At 51.4% G+C, this 16639-nt stretch overlaps 2 protein-coding genes across 15 annotated transcripts in view; one reads left to right on the top strand and one right to left on the bottom strand.

Moving 5' to 3' along the window:
- The window catches only part of KCNAB2 (potassium voltage-gated channel subfamily A regulatory beta subunit 2), a 159965-nt gene extending 150349 nt beyond the window's left edge, over positions 1–9616 (top strand). For all 9 annotated transcript variants that reach the window (XM_053280701.1, XM_053280696.1, XM_053280698.1 and 6 more), the window contains 4 exons: positions 1354–1448; positions 2597–2717; positions 3271–3359; positions 4476–9616. In XM_053280701.1, coding sequence (XP_053136676.1) covers positions 1354–1448; positions 2597–2717; positions 3271–3359; positions 4476–4565 — 395 coding nt within the window. In that variant the 3' untranslated portion in view covers positions 4566–9616. The remainder of the gene's footprint in view (positions 1–1353; positions 1449–2596; positions 2718–3270; positions 3360–4475) is intronic.
- Positions 9617–11557: 1941 nt separating this feature from the next.
- The window catches only part of CHD5 (chromodomain helicase DNA binding protein 5), a 93087-nt gene continuing 88005 nt past the window's right edge, over positions 11558–16639 (bottom strand). For 5 of the 6 annotated variants that reach the window (XM_053281190.1, XM_053281192.1, XM_053281194.1 and 2 more), the window contains exon 41: positions 11558–14860. In XM_053281190.1, coding sequence (XP_053137165.1) covers positions 14742–14860 — 119 coding nt within the window. In that variant the 3' untranslated portion in view covers positions 11558–14741. The remainder of the gene's footprint in view (positions 14861–16639) is intronic. The other variant, XM_053281196.1, reaches the window with a different exon arrangement.

Genomic DNA, 16639 nt, shown 5'->3' with positions numbered 1-16639 from the left:
AAGGCCTGCAGGAAAGACAGTCCTCTTGTACCTATGAGGAGTGTCGTCCACCACCTAGGAGCAACAACCGAGAAGGCCCGAGCCCAAGTCACCAGCAGATGAACCGGTGGAACCCGAAGACGGGTCCCTCCTGATGAGGGCCTGGGATCCTGTAGAGAAAAGTGTTCCCTCAGGTACCCTCAGCCATTCAGGACTTGGAAGGTAATAACCAGCACTTTGTACTTTGCCCAGAAACATGTCGACAGCCTAGGCAGTGGTTTCAAAACAGGCCTTGCAAATGGGTAGAGGCCCTGGGCTTTGGCCCGGACGTCCAGGGGTAAGAGCACCTCAGCTCTTCCACCAAAGTTCTCAAAGTGGTGGTGTTTAGCTATTTAACTAACATATTTTTATACCACCCAAATCTTGTGTCTTTGGGTGGTTTACAACAAAAGAAAAATAGAAAAAGTAAAATATTAGTTAAAACAAAAAGTTTAAAACGTTAACAATTTAAAATTTTAGAAACAATATTTTAAAACAGCATTAAAACAATATTAATTAAAAGCCTGGGTGAACAGATGGAGAGGAGAGCTGGTCTGGTGGTAGCAAGCATGACTTGTCCCCATAGCTAAGCAGGGTCTGCCCTGGTTGCATATGAATGGGAGACTTGATGTGTGAGCACTGGAAGATCTTCCCTTTAGGGGATGGAGCCGCTCTGGGAAGAGCAGAAGGTTTCAAGTTCCCTCCCTGGAAGCATCTCCAAGATAGGGCTGAGAGAGACTCCTGTCTGCAACCTTGGAGCAGCCACTGCCAGTCTGTGAAGACAATACTGACCTAGATAGACCAATGGTCTGACTTAGTATATGGCTGTTTCCTATGTTCCAGATGCGTCTTTAAATACTTTTAAAAAGTTGTCAGAGATGGGGAGGCTCTTACCTCAGTAGGGAGCGCATTCCAAAGCCTCAGGGCAGCAGCGGAGAAGGCCCGTCCCTGAGTAGCCACCAGACGAGCCAGTGGCCACTGCAGACCTAAATATTTATTTACTTATTTATTTAAAAATACTTCTATACCACCCAAAACTTGCATCTCTGGGCAGTTTACAGTGAAAATACCATGACTTGACCTTGACCATGACCATGACCATGACCATGACCATAAATCAATCATGACCAAGACTTGACCCAGGCTTGACCATGACTTGACCAAGACTATGACGTGACCAAGACTTTCCCTGACCATGTCTTGCCCTGACCATTACCATGACTTGACCTTGACCATAAATCGACCATGACTTGACCGTGACCATGACTTGACCATGACCTGACTTGACCAAGTCTTGACCTTGTTAAAAGATGGTATTTTCTCTCCCGTTTCTAGGTGTGGGAGCCATGACATGGTCCCCGTTAGCGTGTGGAATTGTTTCAGGGAAGTACGATGGAGGAATCCCACCCTACTCCCGAGCGTCATTAAAAGTGAGTGAGGAGGATATTTTTTGCACTTGATAGAACCAAAACAGATTTGAAACTAGTAGCTTAAATTCCTGAGACAAAATGTTTGCAGACTCTCTGACGACTAAGCCAGGGCCATGAGGGCTAATAGGTCAAATGTTTGCAACCGGTAGGTGGATATATAGGGAAAAGGTCTAGGTGAAGCAATAACCCAAGAGAAATGGCTACGTTTAAAACGTAGACTACCTGGTTTACCTGAATCCAGTATGAAGGTTTTTCCATGTTCTTTGATGTTAGAAATTGCGGGTGGAGATATCCTAAATTCCGATTCCTCTTCCTTTCCGGTAGATACAGGTATAACCAGTATTTGACCTGTATTTTTAAAGGAGGTCCCCTTAAATTCTGGGTCACTTTCTATTCGAATAAATGCAATATTAAACTGAAAGTACTCTCTCTCTGAGTTAAGTTCTCTTCCTTAGAGTTTGAGCTGCAAAGCTTGTAGCATCTATTTATAAATCTGGTGCGGTCCAAAGCTGGAAGTGTCGTAAGGTGAATTGCTTTTGGACTTGTCCCTGGTTTTAAAATTTGGAGTCAAGGTCTTGGAGAGGGTAAGGCTCCAGAGATGGTCTCACTTATACTTGGATATTCAATATTCGGAGAAGAGAGCTGGTCTTGTGCAGAAGTCTGCTGATAAAAGAGGGTAAGAGGAGTCCATAAAAGGCCAAGAGAGCTGGTCTTGCACTCGCAAGCATGAATTGCCCCCTTTGTTAAGCTGGGTCCACCTTGGTTTGCATTTGGATGGGAGATATTCCCCTTAGGAGAGGGGGCATAGCTCAGTGGGAGAACATCTGCATGTTTGAGTCCACCGAGTTATGTCCCCTCCTCTCAGGGGGAATATCTTACAGTCTCACAGACTCCCATTCAAATGCAAGCCTGGGTGGACCCTGCTTAGCAAAGGGGACAATCCATGCTTGCTCCTACAAGTCCAGCTCTCTCAGTGGAAATGAGACCTCTGCGGAAGAGCTGGGTGTCATGCTCACCAGAAAGTTGGGGGCCTGCTGATACCTACCTATCCCTTTCTATATTTCTAAAAATACATACATAGAAATGAATGCCGCCTCGTAGGGGTGCCCTCCCCCATCACCGATCCCGTCTTCTCTCACCACCAACAGGGTTACCAGTGGCTGAAAGACAAGATCTTGAGCGAGGAAGGCAGGCGGCAACAAGCCAAGCTGAAGGAACTGCAAGCCATTGCCGAACGGCTCGGCTGCACTCTGCCCCAGCTTGCCATTGGTGAGTGGAAGCGCTGCTCCGTCAGTCCAGAGAGGCGGCCTTGAGTTCCATCCTGTTCTGCGCGGAAGAAAAAACACGCTTCCCGCTCAGCCCCGAAGTCCGTCACCCTCCCTTAGCCCCTTCCTCACAAACCACCTTTTCCCAGACGGAAAACCCTCCGCTGCCTCAGCCTTCCCTCGCAGGAAAGCTGCTCCCACGCCAGAACAAATCTCCTTTTCACACAAAGCCCTTGAATACCCATCTCCCCCGGAACGGAGGGGGTGCATTCACAGATCGGCCAGATTGACCCCCAAAGTCCCTGCGAGTTGTCGGGGAGCAGTTCACACACAATTGGGGTTTTTCACAGCGAGTTAAGAGTGTCGCCCGATTTATGTCTGCAGTTAAAAACAAATCCACTGTTGGTGTCGGTTTCTTGAGACAAAGTTGTCTCAAGAAACAACTTTGAGTTTGCAGTAAAGCCAGGATAAGATGATGCCTTGCAGCCTCCAGGGCATCTCTGTCTTCCCCCCACCTCCACCCCACTCACCCTCTGTTTCTCCCTCCCACCCCACAGCCTGGTGTCTGAGGAATGAAGGTGTCAGTTCGGTTCTGCTGGGAGCTTCCAATGCTGATCAACTAATGGAGAATATTGCAGCAATACAAGTGAGTTTCCCCCATGCTGTTCTCCCATCTTGTATGGGGACCAGGTGAATCTATGAACTGTAGTCGGGGAGAGGCTGTTAGAACTGGATTTCCCAATCTTGAGTCCCAAATGTTCATGGACTACAACTGCCATCATCTCCAGACACACGGGCTGGAGGACTAGGTCAAGGTCAAGTGTGCCGTCAAGGCGATTTCGACTCTGGGCACCCACAGAGCCCTGTGGTTTTCTTTGGTAGAATACAGGAGTGGTTTACCCTTGCCGTCTCCCGCACAGTATAAGATGATGCCTTGTAGCATCTTCCTATCTCACTGCGACTACCTTCTATTAATTTCAGTGGGACTGGTCATGAGTCACTTTGTCTGGATGTCAGCTGGATTTTTCTCCTGTGCAAATCCATGCAGTGTATTGGTTAAGTAGCAGGGGAAGCCTAACAGATAGTCGTTTTTCCTAAATGACACATATAGGAGAGGTCAAGAAATTAGATCTATGCCATAGAATTTTAGATTACAGTGCTTGCAAAAGGGAAGTAAGTTTGAAATGTGTAGGATTTCAGCTCCGAATGTCATTCATCTTATTGAATAATCACCAAGCGTAGTGAATTTGAATCAGAGTAAATTTGCCCCTGAGAAACATCTTCTGCCTCTCCTGGGCATAATGTCATTTTTAAATTAAGGATCTAATTATTGAGTGTTAAAAGTCGATTGAGAACGATAACAGTTTTAAAATACGGTTGTCATATTCAGAATTTCTTCTTTAACACCCCCACACACACCAAATTATTTAAACCATCCAGCATAATCCAGTGTAAAAAGCAGTGCATTCAGTTGATTTAAGAGGCAGGGTTGTTCATGCAGAATTTGGTATCTGCAGGCCATCGGGAAGTACATTTTGCACAAACCAACAAACTCTCAAATTGACAAACTCAGCAGCTCAACCCACTAAGAATTTGTATATTCTGGGGGCAGTTCTAAGTGTCCCCAGGCCTGCCAGGTCTGGGCGAGGCAAGCACTTGAGTTTATCACACAATTTTACAGAGCTCCTTGAACAAGAGATAGCAGCCAAATCTCCCTTGAGGCGTCTCCTTAATTTCCCTTTTTTCCCTCCCTGTCCAACAGTTTCTTCCCAAACTCTCCTCTTCTATTATCCACGAGATCGATAGTATTTTGGGTAATAAGCCCTACAGCAAAAAGGACTACCGGTCATAAGCGGGGATCCCGTCCACCTGGACTCTTCCTCCTCAACTCCTAGCCTCTCCCGTCCGCTTGCTTTAGCTGTATCGAAGCCCAGTCTGATCTGCACCCAAGAAAAACCACAACACGTCCGAAGACGTCCTCGAGAAACCGTGTCCAAATCGTCACCGGACTGCGTAGGCTTCTTAACTTTTTGATTCTCTGAATGCAAGAAACGCCACACCGGTTGGGAAAGGGCATGTGGGAGGTTAGGTCAGTCTCAGTGACATGCTTCCTTGTCTTTTAAAAAAAGCAGCAGCTCTTAGCTTCTGGGTTATTTTGTTTTATTTCTTCTGACCAACTCTTGTGCACACAGAGATAATGCTTCATCTGGGATTTCTTCCCTCAGTTTGACTAGCCGGGGCTGGAACCTCTTTTACTTTATTCTGTTTTAAATGGGCAGAGTTAAGGTGATGGTTAAATACATTATTCGTGCTATAGAAGGCTGGCTAGTAGAGCTTCCTGGGATGTGCCTTGGCTGGCCCCCTGGGCGTGTTTAGCCACTGCTTTGGGGATGACCGCTGGCCTCCTTCCCAACCATCTCCTCTGCTCCGATTTCAACTTTGTTGTTGTTGTTGTTGTTGTTTACATATGTGAGTGAGACGGATTCAGAGCGAATCGGCCAAGCCACAAGTGAGGAGCAGGGGGAACGTTGCTCGCCTCGACTCTACGAGGTCCCGTGGACCTGTCGGCAAAACGATGCGTGCTTTCTGTAGTGCCTACGTTGGGTCTTGTGGGCCGCGGAGGCCTCCCTTGGAGCCCCGGAAAAGGTTCTCGCAGGCAGGAGACGAATCGACTTCTCTTCGGCAAGGCCGGGGTAGCCGTTCAAGCAGAAAGCCAGGGGGGGGGGCCCGGCTGAGCTGGGAAAGAGGAGAAGGCGTCGGCTGGCTGCTGGAAGCCAGCTGCTGCCTTGATGTCCTTTGCAACATCTGCAAAAAAGACAGGCAGCAGAGCGGTCCAACCCCACCTTTCCTGCCTGGATGCTGCCGCCACTCCTCGGGATCAGCTCCGACCGGGTTCACAGGGGTCAAGAAAGCTCGGTTTTCCTCCCTGTGCCGCACCAGGAACATTGAGACGGGGGTCCCCCAGGCAGGGCAATGCCAGGGGAGGAAGGGGGGGGGAGTGCCACGTCGCCCGCCCTGCCCACGTCACCCCCACTCCCTTGAGAGCGAGCAGCCCTTGGCTTTTTCTGCTGATGCCTGGATCGTGCCTTAGTTGAACTTTTTTGTGTTGGGGAGAAGGAACACAGTCCCGCCCCCTCCCCAAAACAGCTCTGATTTTTTTAAAAAAAATGCCACACTCGATCCAGCTCTCTTTTACTTTCAGTATGCAAATCTGTATTCAGCGACTCCAAGACAGCTAGAAAGAGACTTCCCTTGTCCCAAAGACCAAACGATTCAGCGTTACTGGCAGGCTGTGCTTCCAGGAATTCCACGGTCTTTCCCCTGCCTCCTGTAATGTAGACGGCCCCTTCAGCAACAGGCATGACTGGGGAGATTTTTGCAGAGATGGACGCAAAAGGAGGCGTTTTGTCAGTCCACCCGCTTGCTGACTCTTGCTTGTTCTCTCCCTCTTTTCAAGGCCCCCCCTCCCACTTCCATTGGCTTCCTCTTCATTATAGGAACGTAGGAAGCTGCCTCCTACTGAGTCAGACGCTTGGTCCTTCTGGCTTAGTACTGTCTACACTGACTGGCAGCAGCTCTCCCAGGGTTCAGGCAGGAGACCCGCCAGGCAATGCCTCCAGGGATCTCCACGGGATGCCCACAAACAAGTTGAACTCAGAACAACTTGTTCCAGGTTGTAGGAGAGAGGGGCCCTTTTCATCTCCAGGACCAACCCGAGAAGAATGAACTTAATGGTTGAATCGGCTGAGGAGGGAGATACCAGAACACAGTTGTGCAGACTAACTGTGGCGTGCCCAAGACCTTAAGATGCTTGATTTAGGACGACCACCTCTGTGTAAGGGATGCCCATCGGCTAAGCCTGTCCTCCTCCTGAAGGGTTCGTTTGTGGACATCCCTGTGGAGATGCCCACAAACGGGATGGGCCCTTCTGCACGGGAAGCAGATGCCCAGCCACTTGCTTGGGCCGGGTTCAGTCCTTGGCAGCATCTCCAGGTCGGGTTGGGAAAGACTCCTGCCTGAAACCTGGGAACGCTGCTTCTCCTGGCCATGGCGAGCCAGGGGTGGAGTCAGGCAGGAAGCCCTGGCACCTTTCCGTCGTTTTATTTTTCTTGGGAGGACAACCAGGGTGTCGTCCAAGGCTGCCCACGCCCAAGAGGGGGTGGAAGCCAACGGTCCAATCCCGGAGCTCAGGGGCTGCCGGTTGGGGAGCGATTCAGAACGCCGGCCTGGCTCGAAGTGCAAAGCGGGTTCCTTTGTGGCGTTTGGTTTCTTTGTTACTTGTCGGCGGGTAGGGTAAATCCGGCACGTGGCCAGGCCGAGCCACGCACCGCTTGTGTTGTGTTTTTTTTAACAGACGTGGGTTCTTGTGGATAAGTATTTTTGTATGTGTCGTCTTTGCTCTCCAAATTGTTTCCAGTGAGGAGCTTCCTTCCGACACGTGGCCTGATGACCCCACCCCACCCCACCCCTAGACACACTCTGGAGGTCCCCCCTGCAAGAGATTGTCACTGTCGGTTCTTTCTCAGCACTGCAGGGGATGATCACCTTCCACTCATGGCGGATGGAAGCAGGGGCGTAGCTATAATTGAGCAGAGGGGTTCAAAGAACTTGGGGGGCCCAGCTCCACCCCTCCCTGCTTTCTTAATTATCTCCCTCACGCCGAAGGGAGAGGGGCAAACACAGACCCTCTTTCTCCCCTAGCTATGTCCCTGGATGGACGTCTCCTTTGCCATGAGTCTCACTCAAGTCAAGTTCCACCAGACTTCATGAAAAGGTGGCGTTCACCCACATCAAGGGGAATGGACATCCGCCATTCTTTAGCGAGCAGGAGACGGGTCAGGAGAAGCATCCCTGCCTACGGTTTGTACTAGGCCTGTGCAGTCAGATCGTCTCAACCGGCATCTTGGACGGATAGTCTTGATAGAGGGACGATCGGAATCAATTCCACGAACAACAGGAGTGAGACTCCAGATTTGGAAGCCTGACTGGATTCCTTCCTCTTGTTCTGGAATCATTTTCCCTTCTGATAAGCCCCTCTCAGCTGGAGAGCATTTCCAAACGACCTGCTCGCTGTTTCTTGGCTGAGAAGTTGGAACAGGCCATTTAAAAATCATTTCTGTGGGAACAGGTGGTTTGGACAGCATGCTGTCTTGAAAGGGGCCTCAAACCACCTGGTTTTAAGAAAGCAAGCTGTCAAAATCCTTCCCATTCCCCAGAGGGGCTTTCCCCGCTGGGGTTGCATTTCGAGAAAGCAAGCGGTTAAAATCCCACCTTTTGAACTCAGCCTCTGACACCAAACTTTGACCATCTGGACTTGACCTTGACCTTGACTGTCGCAGAACACGCTCTGCTTGAGCGTGAGAACTTGGCCTTGAACGTGTTCCAATTCAAGGTCTGATGGTCGAGTTGCTTTGGTGACAGTCAGCTTCAAAGGGAGAATCAGGCACGGTGAGAGGTGGCAACCCCCACTCTTTCAGTAGGTCCCTCTGGGGTGGGGGGTTGCCCCCCTCCCACCAGCCCCATTTCAAGAATGGACCACTTTCTTAAAGGGCCAGCCCTACACTCTCGGCTAAGGAGCAGCTTAAAAGGAAAAGGGAATCACTTTCAAATCCCAGGACTATCAGAAAATTATCAGATTTCTGATCCAGCTGGCCTGACAATTTTCCTATCAGGTTGTCTCAGATCTGATCATTTCCAGCAGGCACAGGCCTAGTCTCTGCCCTGCCTGCCCAGGGTTGGCCCTCCTGTACCTCCCACTGGAGACGACGGGAGATGTCGTACAAAAACAGCTGGAAAGCTGAAGTGGGCCAGGCCAGGTCTAAACCCATATTCTTTGAGCGGAGCTGAAAGCTGGAAAGAAAATGGGACCCACAAACTTTGGAAAGAGTACAGAATCCTACGGAATGGTAGGCTTCCACGCCCTATGCAATTCCTCTTCAACTTTCACATACCTTGAGACCCTTCACCACCTGGCCCTGCTAAGAGGACGGGTCTCCTTCCTTTTTTCTGCAACTGCAAGACCGTGAATTGCAGATTAAAATGCAACTCCTTTGCTTTGCAGATCTAGAAGTCTAGATCTAGAATTTAGGCCCAACAAGCGGAAGTACTTTCCCACACAATCCTAATCACCCAAACGTTGCTGGACCACAACTCTCATCACCCCCTGCCCCTCTCGATTTCAAGGTCTGAGATTTCCGCCCGAGCTTGACGGTCTCTGCCGTCGGTCTCTCAACGTTTTTCTTACGTTGAAGCAATACAACCCAACTTCCACCCCGGCTGACTAGGGTTCAAATCAAGAGAAAGCGACAGTGGCATGAGGCAGGGGTGCTAAAGGGTGGGTCCCCGAAGGCCATTGTGTCTGGGGATGATGGGAGTTGTAGTCCCACACCATCACTTGGGGGCCCACACTTGAGACTCCCTGGCGTAAGGAGTCGTCAAACCGGGGGACACCAGAGTCCGGCTTAGGTGCCTGTCTTCCCCTGCAAGACATTCAACAAGGTCTCGACTGCTTCCCGCCACCTTACCACGCGGTCATCCGTCTTAGCCACACTGTCAACTACCTTCTCTTGGCCACAGAAATGCCGCTGCTGCAGCCAGGGGCGGGTAGGAGGGAATCTGCCTCTGTCAAACTTTCCGATGTCATTTCTGTTGGGTTCCATGTATGTAAATACAAATGGTTTTCTTTTTTTAAATCTATGTACGTCCCCAAAAATAAAACAAAACAAACCAACCCCGCCTCTCTAGAGAAGACATATACGACTGTGAGAGCGAAGCTAACTGCATAACCTTCTAGGCAACGGCTGCTGGTCCCCCTCCATTGCGCTTCTCGACAATTTGGACTGATAAGGCAGCTTCTGTATTTACGGAATGAACCAATAAAAGAAACAGAAATATCAAGCCTTACTTGTCGGCTGCAAAAGCTCTCCGACTCTCTCTCTCTCGCCATTGTCTTTTGTCTTTTCATTGGGGCGGGCGGGGGGGATGTAAGGTAGGGGTTCTCCAACTTTGAGTCCCCAGATGTTGCTGGACTACAACTCCCATCAACCCCGGCAACATCTGGGGGGGTCCCAAGCTGGAGAACCCCTGCCAGGGACTTGCCTGGTGGGATCGGACCCAAAATGGATTTGGATCCAGAGAGAGTGAAATGGTTCAATCCCCATCGAGCCATGGACAATGCTGAGCCACGGACTCACATCCTAACCTACCTCCTAGAGTTTTATGGGTAAAAAGGGGGGTCACCTCTGTTGCCAGATTTGGCTTTTTTAAAGCCAAATTTTGGGTTACGGCCCATTTGACTCACGAGTATACCCCTTAGGTTCTGGCCACCTGCCCACACCCTTTCCTGTTGTTGTTGTAGCAGCAGCTGATCCTCTGCGCACAGATCCGCTGCTGCGACTGCCTTTCTTGGGTACAGACTTTTCTCAAGCCCAGTGAGTGCTGCTTCACGAGGCTTGAGGGAAGAGGGTCCAGGGCCTGACCGTTGGCTTTCCCCCGGACCCTTCAGACATGGATCTGTCTCTTCTGATCAGACATCTCCTCCTTCACCGCTTGCCGGGAAACGGCTGCTGTTTGCTGCCATTTGGATTCCCGGCGGCCGAGACCAGGCTGCCTGCTCCTGAAGCTAACAAACAAGCCGCTTAAATGGAGAAGCCGCTAGCAGTACAGGGACCGATTGAGGGAGGGTGTTGGGGGAGGACTCCGCTTTCAGGCGAGGGGAAGCCCCGTCTTCTGAGTTCCCACCCAAAACAGACCAACCCTTTGTGCATTTTCTCAAGCAGTCAATCGATATCTTTATTCTGGGCTTGGACCAGGCGAAGGCAAACACACATCCCTCATTTCAGTGGATAGCAGATCCCAAACTGCAGAGCAGGGATCTTCACTGTTTTTCAAACCGGGGCGACTTTGGCAAAACCATACCTTCAGCTTGAGAGGCGTGTCCTCCCCTGTGCCAACCTCCACACAGGACGGCGCTTTTCTCAGACCTGGGAGGGCCTTTTAAGAGAGACAGAGCCCTCTCCTAGGAGGAAGGCAGTGGGAAGGGCCACACCTCCCAGCAGTCTGTGCTGGGGTGTGCACGGAATCGGCCGGTTCGGTTCAAGTCCGAACCGGAGCGGGTCAGTTCAGTCCGACAGCCCGTCCCCCCGGTCCATTCTAGGGGGATTCACGAGCTATATATCTCATGCTTCCAAAATGGCCACCATGCCGAGGGGAAAGGCCTGAAAAACAGCTGAATGGGCCAGTTTGGGACGGGAGGCCGGCAGAGGGAGCGGAACCTATATATAAATTTGTGCAGCCTATTCAGCTGAAGCTTCTTCACACAGGTCCAATAAACAATTAGTGAGCTGCAGTTAGGGGACAATTATAGTGGCAACTACATCTCCTCCTATAACTACAGTTACGGAGGGTCAAGCCACTGATAGACCTGGATTTCCATATGCCCAAAGAGTGGTTTGCAAACCAATTTCCCAGCGTCACACCCTGGTTTGGACAAAACACCAGGCAGTGCTGGTTCAGGCATCATGAAAAATCACAGGCTGACCTTCCCAGCAGGGGCGTGCTAGCGTCAGGGACCCATGTGGGCTGTTCCACAACCCGAAAGGCACACGACTTGGGAGTTGCGTTGGGAAACTGGGCAGTCACTGTTTTAAGCCGCTGTGCAAGGCAGCAGAGGTCGGCCTTCCACATTGCGCGGAAGACCCGGCCGGTCCCCAACGCTGGCGTACTGCTCCCGGGCTTTGCACGCCAGCTTTGGGCATGACACGTGAACCCCCTCCACGCCTCTGCCTTCCTGACACCAGTAGTCCGACGGGACCAGAAGAATGACGGAGCGACCACGCCCTCGCGTTCCTTTTCAAAATGATTTATTAAAACACAAAATTGAAAAAAGAAAAAAAACAAAGCGAAACCTTTCCAACATCCACCGATTACAAAGGAAAAGAAATACACAGTTTGGTGTGGGTTATAAAGTTGCCGGAAAAGCCTCTTTAGAAAAAGAGAATTGCTTTGCTGTCCCGCTTGCTGGTATCACAGGGAGGAAAACGGAGGGCGGGGGAAACACATATGGCAAAGTTGCGGCACGCACCTTTTCTTCCCCACCATTCCTCCAGAAATCCCACCCGCCTCGCTCGGCAGACAAGCTGCACTTCTTCTCAAAGCACAAGGGGGGGGAGACCTTCCAACAGAGGGGCCATCTTTGGGTTTCACCAACAGCGGCCAGTTGGGCAGAGCTGTGGGGCAGGGAGGGGGCCTGGGCCAGAACTGGCAGATCTGGGGGTGAGGCCAGCACAAAAACAAAGCTCACAAGAATCACCTCTCCGAATGTGAACCTTGCTGTTTTTATTTCTTCAGACTGGTTGCCCAACAGGATGTGGTTTCATTGGGAAAGAAAATGCTGCCTGCTTAAGCCAGCCCTTGAATTAAGCTGTGACAGCAGTGTCCCCTCTTAAGAGAGGAGATCCCAGATGTTGTTGACTACAATTCCCAGCATCCCCAGTGGCCATAGCCTTTGCTTGAGGAATATGGTAGTCAACAACAGCTGGGAATCCCTCTTAGAGGGAACACTGGTCCTCAAGGGCCTCTTTTATTTAATGGATCTTCCTTTGCTTTTTTCCCCCCTCTTGGATTCAGGTTAATGCAGGGTGTTGAGCTTACAGCGGCCATACATTCTAGCCATGGTCTGTCAGGTGGGCAGAGTTAAGGGTATAATGGGAAATGCGATAGTGGGGAGAAGGGGCTTTTCCCATGGGAGCCCTGTTCTGGCTCATCCCAACAAAACCCCTTGGACCAATCATTGCACTTAAGGAGATCAGCTCCAGGCAGCGCTCTCCATGCTCCTAGAAGAACCTCCATGAATTCCTCAGCTCTCTCCAGTACATACCATGCTCTCAGGAGCATAGGAAGCTGCCTTCTCTTCCAGCCCTACCAGATACCAGGGTCCAGACCTGGGACCTTCTGCATGCAAGCAGATGTTCTACCACGGAGCTACAGCCCTCTCCCCAAAGGGGGGTGTCCTACAGTGCTCACATGTCATCTCCCATCCCAATGCAAACCAGGGCAGACCCTGCTTAGCAAAAAGGGGCCATTCATACTCACTTCCACAAGACCAGCTCTCCTCTCGGAGCAACCAGACAGCAGGACAGGGCTTGCCACAATGAGCTCTAGGAAATGGCATGGGTTGACGTTTGTGGGGTTAGGGTTAGGCTCTTCCGGATCTCCAGCATCAGAAAGACCCACCCGGCATGCTCCTGTGGTAGACCCACAGAAGGGTCTTTGAGGCCCCTCCAGACAGCAGTCTTGGGCCATGAGGACACTGCCTTCCTCTCAATGCCACACGAGTGTTAACCTCAGGGGAGAGGATCACATCTGTTCCCCCATAATGGGAAGGAACAGGGATTAACTTGCAGTGAGGGACTAGCCTTGGTTGATGGGGATGGCCTTGGCTTGGTGAAAATAATAAAGACACAACTGGGAGTGTGAACTCGAGCACAGACGGGACGAGTGCACAGCCCCCAGTGGGGAGAGAGTGAGGAAGGGGGTAAACAAACAGCAGAAGCACGTTTACAGAACTGGGGAGGGGGATTCAAAATGCTTGTGGTACACACCCAGTGGTGATGCCCCAGGCACTAGCCAATCGGTGCCTGTCTCCCTCCCACAACTTCTACCGCCACCACAAACATACACCCAAGATGGCATAGTCTGCAGGCAAAAATCACCTTTGGGGAGCCAGAGAATGGCAGTGCTTGCGCAGTTACGTCTCCTGTGTGAGTTAATGACGACAACCCAGTGAAAGGGCAGCATTTAGAGCAGTTCTTTGAACCGGTTACATGGGTACACATCCATGCGGACCAAGGCAGATTTGTCTCTCCAGTTTCTTTAAATAAACGCAGTCCTGGATAATTTGCGGTTTCAGACTACAACTCCCATCATCCCCAGACAGACCAGCAAAAAGCAGGAGATGATGGGAGTTATAGTCCAAAATAGGTTACCCAAGACTGAGTAAGAGAAACAACTCTGGCTTGATGGTTCCACATATATGCACACTTTCTGAGTGTTCACACCCCCCCGGCGCGCGCACACGACCACCCCCCACAAACAGGCTCTCGCTTGGATGTGAGCAGTGCTGAAAAATCCACAGGCCTGAGGGATTTCACTGCACACGATGGCCACACACCTAAGCCTGCTTCAGACACGCTCATCACCTGATAGCATTCCCATCAAGCGATGCCTTGCATATGTGAATGGACCTGCACTGGCATCCCAAATGCAATCGTTTTAGCGCTGCTAGTCCACACGCCGGGGGCCACGGAGATGCGAACTGGGGTCTTGACGACAACCTATCAGGATGCCCAGGGATCTCCCCCAGTTAAAATCTCTGCACAATCCTGACAACGTTAAGCACTTGAAGCTCCATCGACCCCCAACGGGAGAAACATTTCAGGAGACGGTGAACCTTCCAGGAGGAAATCAATGGGAGTTTAAAGTGCTCACCTTTGGCAAGATGGTGCGTTCTCTGTCCGGCGTCTCCTGGCTCAAACGGATGCTCCTTCCCAAACGCCGCTGGCCTTTGCAGTCCCAAAGGGAGCCCTGGGTCTTGAATACCTGTCCGGTTTGGGAGCCACCTCTGCTCAGAAGCCCCCTCCCCAGCAACCCCACCCTGGCCCGCTTGTCAGCTGCGCCCGGAGAGAGTGCACACCCCACCTCCAAGCACAGCAGAATGGGCCTCAGCAAGGTGCGTGCCCCACCTGGCCCGTGACATCCCCAGCAAACCCCAGACCAACATGGCGCCCGTTTCCAAACTCCAGCCACCTACTTGCCCCGTAAGCACGGAGGACAACCACCAGGCGGGAAACTCACAGATCCTTTCGTAATCCAGCCAAGAAACTCTTCAAGTCTTCGAGAAGAAAGTGCAAAAGAAAAACACGGTACAAGGAAGTGAAATCCCTTCTCAGAGAAGTTTGTGAAATGGCCGTGGGGGTGCTGTCCTTTTGGGAAAGGCGCCCGGCCAGGCCAGAGCCACCGGGAGGAAAGCTTAGTCTTCGATGCAGATGATGTCATGTTGGTGGCCCATGCAGTCTATGGCTGCTCCGTCTCTCAGGGTCTCGGGGACCTTTTTATCGGGGTGGCTCAGGGGTGGCCCGTTGGGCGTCGCTGAAAGAACAAAAAAAGGAGGAATTACGTTCCCTGGCCCGACGCTCTTCCACGAAGGGCCAGGACCGACGTCCGCTACGATTAATTCCTTGGCCTGGCCAGCGCCATCTTAAAAGCACAAGACTCCACTTGGCAAGCTGGAAAACGCCGTCCACTTTTGGGAAACCCGTTAGAAGGGGAAGCCACCGTGTCTAGCAAGACATCTGGGGCAGCCCCACCAGGAATGCACTCTGGCAGTCAAGCCCTGAGGAGGCAAAAAGGCCTGAGGTGCTTTTTGAGCATGCGCTCTGCCCGAATCCGAAAGAAAGGCTTCTCTGCAGATGGAGAGAGAAGGGGGGAGATCCTTAAAGAGCAGGCAGGGCACAAAGGAGCCTACACCAGAGAACAAACACCAGCAGGCATCAAACGGGAGAACTGCCTTGCGTTCACCAAGACACCTAACATCGTGGCCCAAGGAGCAGCTCCTTAAACGGACATGGAGAGTTGGTCTTGCGGTAGGGAGCATGCACGGCCCCCTTTGCTAAGCAGAGTTTGCTCCAATTTCCATTTGGATGGGTGACTACATGTGAGCGCTGTATGATACTCCCCTTCGGGGATGAGGTCGTAGCTCAGTGGAAGAGCATCTGCATGCTAGCATGCAGAAAGTCACAGGTTCAAACCCTGGCAGCATCTCCAGGTAGGGCTGCAAAAAAAACAACAACAACACCCTGAGCCAGAAATCCTGGAGAGCTGCTGCCAGTCAGTGTAGACAATATTGAGCTGGAGGGACCAAGAGTCTGACTCAGTAGAAGGCAGCTTCCTAGGTTCCCACTAAGGACCTCCTGTTTAGGGGATGGGGCCATTGCTTAGTGGCAGAGCATCTGCTTGGCATGCAGAAAGCCCCAGGTTCAATTCCTGGCTTCTTCAGGCAGGGCCGGGAGAGACTCCTGCCTGAAACCTTGGAGAGCTGCTGCCAGTCAGTGTAGACGGTACTGAGCTAGAGGGACCAAGGCCCTGTCTCAGCAGAAGGCAGCTGCCTGTGTTCCTAGCATGCACCATGGGCAGAAGCGGGAACCTTTCCAGCGTCCATATAAGCCGTTTAGCAAATCCATCGTGCCGGCATGCATTAGACCAGGGTTTCTTAACCTTGGGCCCCCAGAGGTTGTTGGACTACACCTCCCATCATCCTCAGCCACAAAGGCCATGTCTTTGGAGAAAGGGCCGGAACAGCCCCCAAATGGGCCGAAGACCCTTACAAGACCGGAGGGAGCCGGGGGGGGGGTTGGAAACGGGGGAGACTCCTCCGCAGAGGCACCCCGGGGGAGTGTTTTAAAATTTTATTTATTTTTTAAGCTTCCGAACCTCTGAACCAGTTCGAATTCAAACCGAGCCGGGTGGGGGGTGCCTGTTTGGGGGCACAAAAGCACAACATTAAACCAGGCAAACTGGTTTCGAGACACACCGAGGGGCGCTTGACCAAGGGCTGCATTCTAGAGGAGTCTGGATGGCTCACCCCACTTTTCTCATTGTGGTCACTCACCATTTACAGAATCTAACCTCCTACCACTTTGGCACACCTGGAATCTTTGAGCTGCACAGGTCTTCTTAGAGAACTGCCCTTGTGTCAAACGACTCGTTTTCTGCCTAGCTGCAAATTTTTTAAAGCCCACCCCAAAAGAGTTGCGATAGGGTTGCGCCTTTTGTCAGCCTCAGGTTTCTGGATCCGGCTCGTGTTGGTTTGTCCTTCTATGAAATTTTAATACAAAAAGTTGCATTTCTTGGCAAAAGTTAAGCCCATCA

The sequence above is a fragment of the Hemicordylus capensis genome, chromosome 16 (genome assembly GCF_027244095.1).
Source record: "Hemicordylus capensis ecotype Gifberg chromosome 16, rHemCap1.1.pri, whole genome shotgun sequence".
NCBI lineage: Eukaryota > Metazoa > Chordata > Lepidosauria > Squamata > Cordylidae > Hemicordylus > Hemicordylus capensis.
This window is presented reverse-complemented; position numbering and strand designations above follow the sequence as displayed.